The sequence below is a fragment of the Idiotropiscis lumnitzeri genome, unplaced genomic scaffold, assembly GCF_059441095.1.
Source record: "Idiotropiscis lumnitzeri isolate Australia: NSW breed Sydney's pygmy pipehorse unplaced genomic scaffold, RoL_Ilum_1.0 HiC_scaffold_271, whole genome shotgun sequence".
In the NCBI taxonomy this organism is placed as follows: domain Eukaryota; kingdom Metazoa; phylum Chordata; class Actinopteri; order Syngnathiformes; family Syngnathidae; genus Idiotropiscis; species Idiotropiscis lumnitzeri.
The window spans coordinates 23,276-35,902 of record NW_028283809.1 but is presented as its reverse complement, the minus strand read 5'-3'; the positions used below and the strand labels follow the sequence as shown (position 1 = coordinate 35,902).

Sequence of the window (12,627 nt, the reverse complement as noted above, 5' to 3'; positions counted from 1 at the left end):
CGAAGGAACCGTTACCATCTCTCGCAGACCTCTGGAGGAGCCGAGACATCAAAAGACTTGCCAGAGGCCCTGGTAAACGCTGATCGTCAGGAGGTGAGTACACCTGCCACACCTGACATTCTTCAACAACCAAGCGGTCAGCAGAATCCGGTGTGTGAGAGGCGGTTTCCTACAAGAGTGAGGACACCTCCCACATACTTGAAAGACTTTGTTTGCACATAGCTATAGGAGCTGAGTGAGCATGAGGCAGAATAATCCTCACACTCAGTTGGAGGGTTTGGGCAGTCTACCCCATCCCTCATAGAACATATAGGAATGTGTGATTGACTTTCCGTTTTCCTTGAGAGGATTATTTTTTGGGTTATTATGGGTGTGCATTGATGAATGTTTGATAGTTAATAACATATCTTGAGTGTAGGTGTTTATATGCTATAAGGCATTCCTCAGCTAATGACTGGAATACTGTTTTGAGTTTGTTTACTGACTCGGTATAATAAATGTTGTTGTGTTTGCCTATAAGTGCATATGCATCTTCCCTAGAAAGATTCTTTAACCTCGAAAGGGGGATGTAGTATTAGGTGACATATGTAGGTAGGAACCTTACGTATGTACTGTGGGCTTGGGGGCAAAGAATAAAGGTTACGCAAGAATACTGCACGGTGTGTGTCGTCCCTCCTGTCGCCTCCTGCCAATATAGTTCGGCCAGACTCACGAACTAACAATACAGTTATCACTTCTGACACCAGTGTAACGTTGTATAATAAATCAGGCCAATTTGTCCATCAGCGAACGCTTTTATTATTAAGCCAAAAACGGCTGCTGTTGGCCGCAACCACGGCGATCAGAAAACAAACCCGCACGACAACAACATAACGTTCACTCCCGTCGCTCCCCCGCTGCCTTCACAGCCTCCACAGAAAAGAGGAAAACAGAGAACCCTTGAACTATTTACAAAGTCGCTACGAGACGAAGGATATTTTTTTTCACGATTATCGTTCATTTTAGTTAGTTTTGTGAGCAGACAATGTCGTTTTATTAGTTATCGTTTTTACCAAAACATTCTTGTTTTTATTTTATTAAACGAAAATGTTTTTTGAATTTTAGTTTGCACTTAGGAGAAGGGCAGAGCGGGTTATATTGAGCATGGGACAGGTGAAAAAAGTGTGACTGATAATAAAGTGTGTAATGCTGAGGCAGAAAAAAAAAACATGTACAGGACATGGCTCTTCAAAATAAAAGCATGGGCAAGAAATGAGCTGAACATTGCAGTAGTTGTGTGTATTTTAGTTCCTCAATGTGCATCATCCAGATCAGCGCTGCTAGGATTGAGAGTGCGAAAACAAGAACACATCACACCCATTCTCATATCTCTCCACTAGCTCCCCACCATTTACCGGAATGAATAAAAGATCTCCATGTTCACCCCCCAATGTATCTATGGCAACGCCCCCTCCTGCACAATCCTCATCTCGTAACCTGCCTTCAATCACGTTGAGTCAGCATGACTGTGCTGAACATGACCAACACTGAGATGGAACAGCTGATTAATTTGCTTGGGCATGACATAAGAGTCCATGTTCATGAATTCTTTCAGCTCCCTGAGAAGCCAAAGCAGCTCACCAAGGTCAGCAAAGTTTAAATGGCTCTCAGCCAAAGTCAATTAGCTGAGTTTAGGGGCAAAACTTGGATCAAATTGAAATACATGCAGATGGTGGGTGATTTACAATTTTTTGTGCCTTGGATACATTAATAAGATGTACTTTGAATTGTTTCCACAGAAAATACTATTAACACCAGATATTATGTGTTGGATTATGAATGTTAAAGCTGAAGTTAGTGTTTGTGCGTGTGTTTGTGTGTGCATGTGATTACACAAACAGAATTTGGGGGGTGAGTGCTCAGGGGAGTTGGAGGTGGTGGGTGGTAAGGTGACACAAATGGCAGCGAGGTGAAGAGGTCAGTAACATATTTCTGAAATGCACAGATAAATCAGAAGTGTCTATACCCAGAAGTCCAACCAGCCACCCTATGTTTCTTCTCCAAACAACATTTGCCAGTCCTCCCATGAGCTTAAAGAAAGCGCAAAAAGGCAATGCCCAAATGTGCCATGCAGCTATTAGTGAGACTTTGTCTCCTTTCACTGTATGTTGAGTCTACTTTTTAATTGCGGTGACAATGAGGTTCTTTACTTAAACAATGCAATAAGGATTAACATTTCATAAAACATTACAATGCCTTTTAGTGACATCCAACCTTCTCCTGACAAAAGAAATTATTTAGAATTTAAAACATTGCCATCTGACATTGTGGTTTTTTTTCACTTATTCTCAACACATATATCCGTTGTCTTTACTTTTTAATGAACAAAACACATCCCAATAAAGTGAATGTACCCTCTCCGGTGCCAACATATATTTGTTAAAAATCACATTTGAACATAATCTAGTCATTCTGACAATGTTTGCGAATAAATACACCCCAACCCAAAAAGAAAATGCAGCGTAGAACTATCCATGGACTCTTCCAATGGCTACGTGTGCATGAAAATCCCAGGGCACACCGAAGACATTCACACCTTGTTAAGTTTTACAACTGGTACATTTGTTAGTCCCACGCAGCGATTGCCCCAATGACTTGGTCTCAGCTTTGAAGTGACCTTCCCATTTAAATGAGGTGTTGAAAAAAGGCATTTTTCTCGCTGATTAGTTGGAATAGGAACATAACTCTGGGTGCATACTGACAGCATGGATGAGACTGTTTTCAGTGACAAGAGAGACGAGTTAGTACTTTGTATGAATCAACACAAAGTAATTGAGCACATTTCAACTTCTGAATTGCTTTTTATCTGGTGTTCCTGTTTAACAATGACATAGTTAATTCACAATTTAGGGTTATTACAGAATGGTTCTTTTGGACACTCCATACTCATGAAGCTACTGAACATATGCAATAAATTCCGCAAACAAACTCCAGCATTTGAAGATATTATTTCCAGATAAGTAGAGTGTTATTTGGGAAAAGGAGATTAATTGCACATTGACAGTTGCTATAGGTGGAATGATATGATGTATTCATACTTTTATCCATCCAATTCATGTGTTCAAGTGCTATAGATCATTTCTTAATATGTTGTTTACTCGGTTGCTATCATAATTTGTGGAATTGGTTGTGGTGAGACATTAAGAGAATGCAAATTTGTTATAGTCAATGTAATATTTTCATTACTGTTTGACCCTACAGCATGAGGCATGTGACGTATATTTAGAATAAATACATTTTTAAAAAGATGAAACAAAATCCCACATGAGTAGTAATTTAGGCAACAAAGGCAGCAAAACAAGGCAGTAAAAACATTTTGTGATGCGCTGAAATTCAGCACATTATCAGATTTTTTAATGGAATATACCAATTCTGAGTGAAGCTTTTAGAAATAATTGAAATTTCATTGTGTATTTTTCTTGATTGCTTCACTTTTGTGTCAGACGATTAGAGCTGGAGCACAGTTGTAACGATTCTTGTTTAATAGACAAAGCATGACAACCCAAGGGGTGCAGCATTTCACAAATGACACTCACTTCTCCCATGCAACCACTGGTGTTTTGGAAACAATGTCTTTGCAAAGCACACATACAAATGAACAAAAGATTGGCTTCACCAGAAGAGGAGAAATGTTTTCAATCCTATAAGAGCATTGTGGAGTGATACGCCTGAAAAGTGAGAATTGGAGTACTCTTACTCAGAGCAGAGAAGTGAAATTGGTTGAGAAAGTTTAAATTAATAACGTACATTTAAATACAAGTGCAAAATACACAAGGTGTTTCCCCAAACTATTAGTTCAAGTGTGTATAGGCAAATGATACAAGGTTATTATTATCATAATGACAATAATACGTTGTACTAATACAGTATCTTTTCATACATTAAATTACTCACGCATGAAAATTCAATTCGATTTCGGACAATCATTAAAAACAAGGTTGAATGTGTGTTCCACAGACTGCTTCAGCATGGTCAATAAATAATAAAGTCAATAAATAAAGTCTTTTAAAAGGATCTGCTCAGGAAGGCTAGGTCAACGTGGAGGTAAAGTACTTGTAGATTAGCAGCGTTTTCTCTGTTTCAACTGGAAAGCATTCTAGAAATTTGTTTGTCAGAATAATAGCCCTACTTATGACAATCATTGGATGATGCTGCAGGTAAAGCTGGGGTCAACGATCTAATTAGTGTCAGCACCAGTTTAGTACACTAGTTGGCTCAGTGCTAGTGATGCATTACTCTGCAACAAATGCACATTGTCGTCTAAACTTTTAAAACCTTCCCGGTGCTTTAATTTGAAAATACGTGTTCTTTGTACACACAGCACAGACAAAAATTCTTGGGGAACTGAAAATAGTTGTTGATGAATTTACTCAATTTTATTTCATCAAACTGGTTGCACGAAATAAAATCATGTGGATCAAGATACCTATTTTAAGTCGACTATACAGCTACTTAAAAACTGTCTCAGGATGCAGATGATTTTATTTTGCTCATCCACTTGACAAAATCAAATTGAATAAATACAACAACCATTTTTTTCTGTGTACCCTTCTGTGTAAAATCCATAATGTTTACTGAAATACTGTAACTATGAACAAGTCCCAATAAAAATGACAAATTGCCTTAAAATGTTGTTCAAGATGTAGGTCCAGGCCCACTTCAAGGTTCAGGTGACTTGACGAGAGCCCAGAGTGACTACTCAGGTTCTTTACTTTTGGTTTGCTCATTCATAAAGTGGACCACCCAGTCCTGAATCTTTGCCTCTATTTTTGCAGGGTCAGAAAAGGGAGGCCAGTTGCTCTTTATGGTGGAGATTTTTACGACGAGGTCAGAGCTGGTTGGAGACCACCACTTGTTACCGCAGTTGTAGGAGCCCTGTGCCATAAACGGGCCTCTTTCTTAGTGGAGTTTGCATGTTCCAACACCACTTGCGTGGGTTCGAGTCCGTTACTCCAACTTGCTCCCACAGTCCAAAAACATGTCAGGTTAATTGCCGGTAATTGTAAATATGTATGTTAGTGCACGCTTGTCTCCATAGCCACGTTTGCACCATGAGGTGCAGCCCAGTTTGGGGCCACTCTAATTCTGTGCCTTCTCAAGATGACATTTACATGATGTGCTTATATGTATGAACTGAAGGATTAAAAAGTCACACTCAAACATGATATGGCAACCAATACTGCTTGTCAAATGATTTGTTTTGACTGAGTGAGATGCCTCCTACTCACTCAATAACAATTGGTTCTGGGATGCTGACCAACTTCAGATTTGTTCATACAGTATTTATTTCTATTCCAGAGTCAATCTGTAATGTCCTGTACAATGAATTATCTGTACAGACTATGCTTTTTAACATTCTGTTGTCATATAAATGTAAATATAAACTAACCCTATGAAACTCACTTAGGACCTATGGTACAATATTTAAACTTAAATTTGCAATGCTATTGAAAACATTTTTTGTTAAATAATTTTCTGTGAGCTCAGGCACTCCGGTGTGGAGTTTACATATTTTCTAGGTGTTTGCATGCATTTTCTCTCGCTTCCTCTCCCATTCCAAAACCATACTTCCCAGGTCAATCAGAGACTTTAAATTGCTCATGGGTGTCAATGTGGATGGAGAACTAATGAGTTGTATGATTGAATTGGTTCAAACAATCTTTGAATAATTCCCCAAAGTAGAAAAATGCTGTAACATAAATAAATGTCTTTGGTTATATGATCATCTGTCCAGTGAAACATTTTAAATCAACGTAATCATGTTTGCGTAGCACATGGGGGAATGGTTAACTGTGTCTTCCTCACAGTCCCTGGTTCAAAGCTTGCTCTATGGAGTTTGCATGTTCATCCTACGCTTGCTTTATGGATTTTCTGGCTTCATCCAACGTTCCCAAATTTTAGGTTAGTAAAAGTCTTTAAATTGCTCATACATAGGCGTTTATGTGAGAGTGAATGCTTGTTTGTTTATATGTGGGCTGTGATTAGCTGGTGACTGGTCCTCTTGACTCCAAACCAGCTGAGATTGGCTCCCTCTCACCTATTTCAGGTGGGTTAGAAAATGCATGAATGTGTACAGTAGTTAACAGACTGTAACGGCTACAGTGCACATTAATTGCTAACATTATATTTAGTATTAGTCATGAATGGTTTAGTGGTACACCTTGTTGCAGGGTGATTTGGAATGGTCAGCTCCCTGTGTCCCTGAACAAGCTAAGCAATACAGAAAATTGATGGATGGGTGGATGGTTATTTTGAGTTTGTCAAGGTTATGCTTAGAGTGGCATTTTTTCTGTTGTCTGGTTTCTCTTGCTTGGTATTTGAACCTCGCTGCAGATGTGTTAGCCACTAGGTCTGTTTTGTGCTGTTTTTAAAATAAACAACTGTGAAGAGACTGAATTCAACAACTCACTTATTCAGATATCAGATATGATATGATACACATGTAGTTTGTTCCATAGATTGTGGGCACTATATGAATTTCACTTATTGAGCATTGTCAAGGTTATCATGGAGTTAAGCGGTTATCCTGATTTTTATAATACTTTTGTAATATCAGCCATTTGTTAGTGTGCATGTGGCCTAGTCTGATGATGTTTGCTATTTTCTGTATCTCCTCTTCACACATTTCCCTCAAGGATTAATAATATACTGCAGATATGATGATCTTCTCTTGAGTTGTTTCTCATTAGCTCGCTTGTGCCACTTGGCAGGAGAAATTCTGACAATATCCTATTCATCCTGGGATGTTGATTGCATATTATGCAAGGATGAAACAGGCCTTTTGTCCACATGATTTGTTTGGATGTGAACTGGTAGTGTGGCCAGTTAGCATAAGATGAAAGGGAAGTGCAGTGGTAGTAGGAGGAGGAGTCTACTTGCCACACCCATGTCTACTCACTTTTAAATACAATGCAACAGAAATGCTCATGAAAGCTTGATGGGAGGGGACAGTTTGTGCTTGTAATTGAGCAAATTAATGTGCAATTAGATCAACTGTTAACTTTAAAGATTTTATTTCCTCACTTTCATAATGAGAGAATGTGATTTTTTTGACCACCCACAATAGAAAGTTTTATGCCTTTCAATATATAAGCAAGAAGAAAACATAATCCAACAGAGAGTTGAAGCCTTTCAAAAAGTGGAATTTACCCACACAGATCTCTGCTGGGATCACTTTTATTTTATTTGACCCTTAAGTGATATGTGACCTCTTTTGGACAACAATGGATGTAGCTGTGTGGACCTTTGAGGAGTTACATGGATTTTTGAAAGAGGAGTCAACCACTCCTTCAACTGGATCAGTTTTTTGACACATGTGAAGGGAAATCACAGTTCCGATACCAGAGACTCCAGTGGTTTGGAGTGCGTTAAATTCAATTTCCGGCATCCATTTGGAATACATCTTCCTCAAGAATCCACTTCTTGATTAGCCTCAACAGGAGGGAGAATGTATGGAATAAACCAGCGTTGTATTTACATGTAAGTCGTCCTTAAACCTGATTGCAACTCTTTGACCCTGGCCTTAGCTGTGTGCAAATGTAATTGATTTCAGTAACTATTTTCTTTTATTAATTTTTTCATTTATTTATTTATTAATTTTTTTACATTTTCTGCAGATCATTTCAGTTTTTCATGCTTTGGAGCTATGCCAAGGTAAGAATCTAGAAACCTGTCTTCCATTAATTTGTTTTTGGATGTAATCTTCCAAAGTTATGAAGATTGCAAACAAAAATTACATTTAAGCAATTAGATGGTTGAGTTTCACAGCTAGTGCATATTAACGCAACTGCAATAACTTCAGACATTGGCTAAATCCCAAATTAGAAAGAAAAAATTACAGATTTTATTTTTCCCTTTGCAAAAAAAGGGGGAGAATCACCCATCTCCTAATTTTAACCAGTACGTGAGGACACAGGGCGCAGTGACGGACCAGGTCAGCCGCAGACAGGTCAGGATTTACCAGCTCTACAGCCGCACAAGTGCAAAACACGTCCAGATTCAGGGCAAAAGGGTCACCGCCACAGCTGAGGATGGAAACGTTTATGGTAAGAGCTACTGTTATCTCACTCTCTGACTTTACTCTGACGGGTCCATATATGACATTTTACATAAGCATGCAGCATAACATTATGAACTCAGAGACATTAATTGCTAAATTGGAAAACATTTGTTTTAAAATTATGTATTATATGCATAATGTACTGTATAATTACAGCAAAAACAAAGTCTATAATTTTGGATGCATATAGTGTGGCAAGACGCATATGCATTTGAGGGAACATTATGACTTGACACAATTGTTGTTTAATGACTTGACATTGACTTTTATTATTATTATTATTAAATAAAACCAGAGATCAATAACATTTAAGACCCCTGCTGGGCAGGCTTTGTCCTGAGGCACAGTCAGGGTTCTCCTCCAGCCACTCTGTAAAAACCCAACCCCCGCTGAATGTTAATACAACCTATCAGTTGTATCCATGAAGTCATCGTCTGGCAAATTAGTGACTGATAGGTAAAATCATTTGTTTCGGTGGCCCCAATACACAATGTTGTTGTAATTCACAACTGCCCCAATTTGCAGCAAGTTTGATTACATTGAGAATGTATATTCTACATGTATCCTTTTAATTCTGTCATTTGGTTAATCAAGTGGCTTACCCATAGAGGAAAGACAGTACTCTACTGTATGTTTTGGACTACTTTTATAAGCTTGCTCCCACGAGAAGTCAAGGGCTACCAACCTGCTTCCAAGGTCATATTGTTTCAATACACACCACAAGCATGTGCCACTATAATACCTGCACCTTAAATCATTCAACCATATCTGATAGATACAATCTCAAGAATTGTACATGACATTTGTCAAGTTTGTACTCATTAAAACTAATATGAGCTTTTTATTTTCTTTCAGCTCGTCTCTTTGTTGAGACAGATACTTTTGGCAGCCGTGTGAGGATCAAAGGTGCAGAAAGTGGACGCTACCTCTGCATGAACCGGAAGGGAAAACTTGTTGGAAAGGTACTCTATATGGACATGTGATAGCATATTCTTGACTGTTTTCGTACAACATTTTGTCTTTCGCTGGCATTGGGGAGAAGCCCCGTATCTGCACAATCATCAATTTTAACGGGGAAGTCAAGTTAAAAAAAAACAACTTTACAATTATATGTTCTATGCACCCGGACAAGTTGAAACATGAGATTCTTATTACAGTTTTTCTCCTTCTGTTTGACTCATTTGTCGAAACAGAAAAACGACTTTCTTAAATTTTATTGGATAATTTGGCCTAACAGTCATAGAGCTCTGCGCAACATTCCAGCTCACTAGCAAAAAACTCATATCTCTCAAAACTCGATTCATCAGCCACATAAAGGGTCAGTGCTACCAAAATTGCAAATGTCCTTCTCAATTGCTTTGTCTCATTTGCATTCATTTATTGCTTTTGCCCAAAATAACCTGGAATGGATCAGCACAATACCACGGCTCACATGTAAAAGCTCATATCTCTCACAAAACAATCTACCCATGAGTCAAAATGAAATTCCTTTCTCATATAAATAGTCAGTGCCCCCAAAATGCAACATCCCTTTGGTACTGTGTAAGCACTGCAAGTCAAAATGCCAAGAACTTAAGGCAGAGGTTTAGCTAACACAAGAATAAATAAAAAAGAATTTCACAGTAAGAGCAGTCTCCGATTTCTAACGTCAGACACATTGCACTCATACTGAGAAGGAAATTGTTACCATGTTTTGTCACACATATAAAGTAACAATCATACATTACTACAGAGCAGTGATCATCATAATTATCCAGTGTCAACTATTTTGACAAAAATTATTTCCATCCATCCAAGTCACTTCTCCACACGAGGGTCGCATGCTTTAGCCTATCCCTGCTGTGTTTGGGTAGTAGGCGGGGTACACCCGGAACTGGTTGCCAGCCAATCGCAGTGAATTACTTCCCAATTTTAAATTAACTCGTATATCCACCTTTTGTGGAATATTTTGCAATGTTATGAGATTTTTTTTCCAATGTGAAATATGTACCATGGCTCAAGAAAGGTTGGGGAACAATGCTGTAGAGAACAATACAATACAATACAAATCTTAAAATGAAGTCCAAAATGCACCGTGAGCCAATAAAGAGATGCCAGAATTGGGTTTTTGTGCTCTTTCTTCCAAGCCCCAGTTTGAAGGCGAGCAGCAACATTTTGCACCAACTGGAGACATTTGAGGGAGGATTGGCAACTGTAAAATAAACTGTATTACAATAGTCTAGCCAAGATGGAACAAAGTGGAAATGGAATTAATACTCGGTCTCTTATTTATATTTGAAATTGTTGGTTCTTTTATCGCAGGCAGACTATTAGGTTTTCATTTGCCTGACATGTTTCGGTGACAGTCTTTCGACACTTCTGAAGTAGGCGAAAGACTGCCACCAAAACATGTCAGGTAAATTACTAATAGTCTGTCTGTGATAAAAGAACAAACAATTTCGAAGGAATGAATTGCTGTTTCTGAGTGCTGTTGAGAAAGAAAGGGTTTCACCTGAGCCAGCTGCCTAAGATGAAAGAAGCTCAATCTAACAACAGCACCGATTTACTAGTCCAATTAGAAATCGCTGTCCAATTTAAAACCCAAGATCGAGACGGTTGGCTTCAGATAAGGTCTACAGAGTGGGATGTAAAAGGGCCACTAGGAACAAACACCTTAACTTCTGTTTTCTTTTTATTGAAATTTAAGAAATTTTGTGACATCCAAGTTTTTCCTCTAGACAGGACAAAAGTGGTCTTAAGGAGAAAGTGTCTTTTTTGCCAAGCGGGATATAGATCTGATGGTCATCCGCATAGCAGTAGAAGGAAATTCCATGTTTTCAAAGAATGGAATTTAGCGGCAGCAAATACTGTGAAAACAGCAAGGGCCCAAAAATAGAACCTTGTGGAACACCATATGACAGACTCGGCACAACCTTGGTGAACACAAAAAGTCCTGACAGCCAAATAGGATCTGAACCACTCTAGGGCGCAACTACAAATACCCACCTGGGCTCCCTGTTGCCAATTGTCAATACATCATCTATATGTCCGTGCCTGAGATGGATAAAACCGGGTGGATTTTGCTGCTTAGTTCATATTTCACAGTCGTGATATGAATTATATTAAGGTATTTTTTTTTTTTTACTTTACTTCCCCTTTAAAAAGACCAAAAAAACGTGATACAAAGTAAAAAACAGCATGTTCTATTATGAACATTTCATCAGCAAAAAGATCATGCTATTTTTCAATAGTTTAAATTGGTCATTAATTTATAAGAAAAGCACACACACACACACACACACACACACACGCGAAAACCCACGCACACACGCACACACACACACGCACACACATATGGATTGACCGATAGTTAATTATGTGATTTAGGAGGTTTCGGCCTGATTTTGTGAAAATGATATAATCCATTCACAGAAGCTTACCATGAAAAACTCTCTCTCTCTCCCCCCCTCTCCCCCGACCTTCCTGCAGCCCAGTGGTTGTAGCAGGGATTGTATTTTCACAGAGATTGTACTGGAGAACAATTACACAGCTTTTCAGAATGCCAAGTATGAGAGCTGGTATGTCGCATTCACAAGAAAAGGGAGGCCCATCAAAGCATCCAAGACAAGAGAGAACCAAAGAGAAGTCCATTTTATCAAACGACTACACACGGGTTCACCTCCCTTTCCAAATGCAGACCAAAGCAAACATTTTGAGTTCATTCGATTTCCAGCCACACGTAGAGGAAAAAGGAACAACAAATCATGTACTTTTGAAGCAAAGAAAAAGTGAACTGGCAACAGCCATTACATTTGGGGGGGAAAAGTATTTTTTTTATTTTTTATTTTGTACATTGTATGTAAAATATCATTAGCATGTCATATAAAAAATATCATTTGTAAATACAGAAGTTGAAGCAGATTCAATACGCCTGTATATTGAATTATCCGGAGTGTCTTTGCAGGAGATTGTTTTCATTGCTGTTGCACTGTTCCTCAAAGAGAGACAAAATCTATTATGATGTGTCATGAAAAGAAGAACTTGTAAGACTTGGTCTCGTGAGTCCAGTATAGTCACCAATGGCAAACACATCTTCACATGATTGCATTAAAATGCTTTGATAAGTCCTGAAAAAGTAATTGTATTGTAATTCAGTTCAGTGAACAACATTTTTTTTATAGTGTTATTGTAGTTGCATTTTAAGGTCTGGTGTTTTTCTCTTGGTCACGATGAATGTTGCTGCATGCACGAGATCAGAGGTACATAGAAATCATATAGTGCTGCCAAGATTAGTCGACTAATCAAAACGACGTCGAACCTGACGTCGTGCAAACCTCTCTTTCATTGCAGGACGACGGGGATTCTCAATCATCAAGAAAGAAAGCACGTTGTGGCTAATGCCTGATTTAATTTCTGACACATTCAGTCGTGTATGGAAGCTAACTGTAGTTAGCACACACAGGTCACTGTGTGTGTTTGATGGAACTTGATGTAACGCTCAACACTAACACGGTCTCCTTTATGGTATATTGCAGCGCAAACTATGGTTT

General features: G+C 38.5%; 1 protein-coding gene across 1 annotated transcript; it reads left to right on the top strand.

Annotated features, from left to right (window-relative positions):
- The first annotated feature begins 7,486 nt into the window (after positions 1–7,486).
- LOC148314542 (fibroblast growth factor 17-like) lies at positions 7,487–11,869 on the top strand. The gene is made up of 5 exons (XM_088287641.1): positions 7,487–7,518; positions 7,656–7,692; positions 7,907–8,084; positions 8,954–9,060; positions 11,567–11,869. The coding sequence occupies exons 1-5, from the start codon at positions 7,487–7,489 to the stop codon at positions 11,867–11,869; spliced, it is 657 nt and encodes a 218-aa protein (XP_088143767.1).
- The last annotated feature ends 758 nt before the right edge of the window (positions 11,870–12,627 follow it).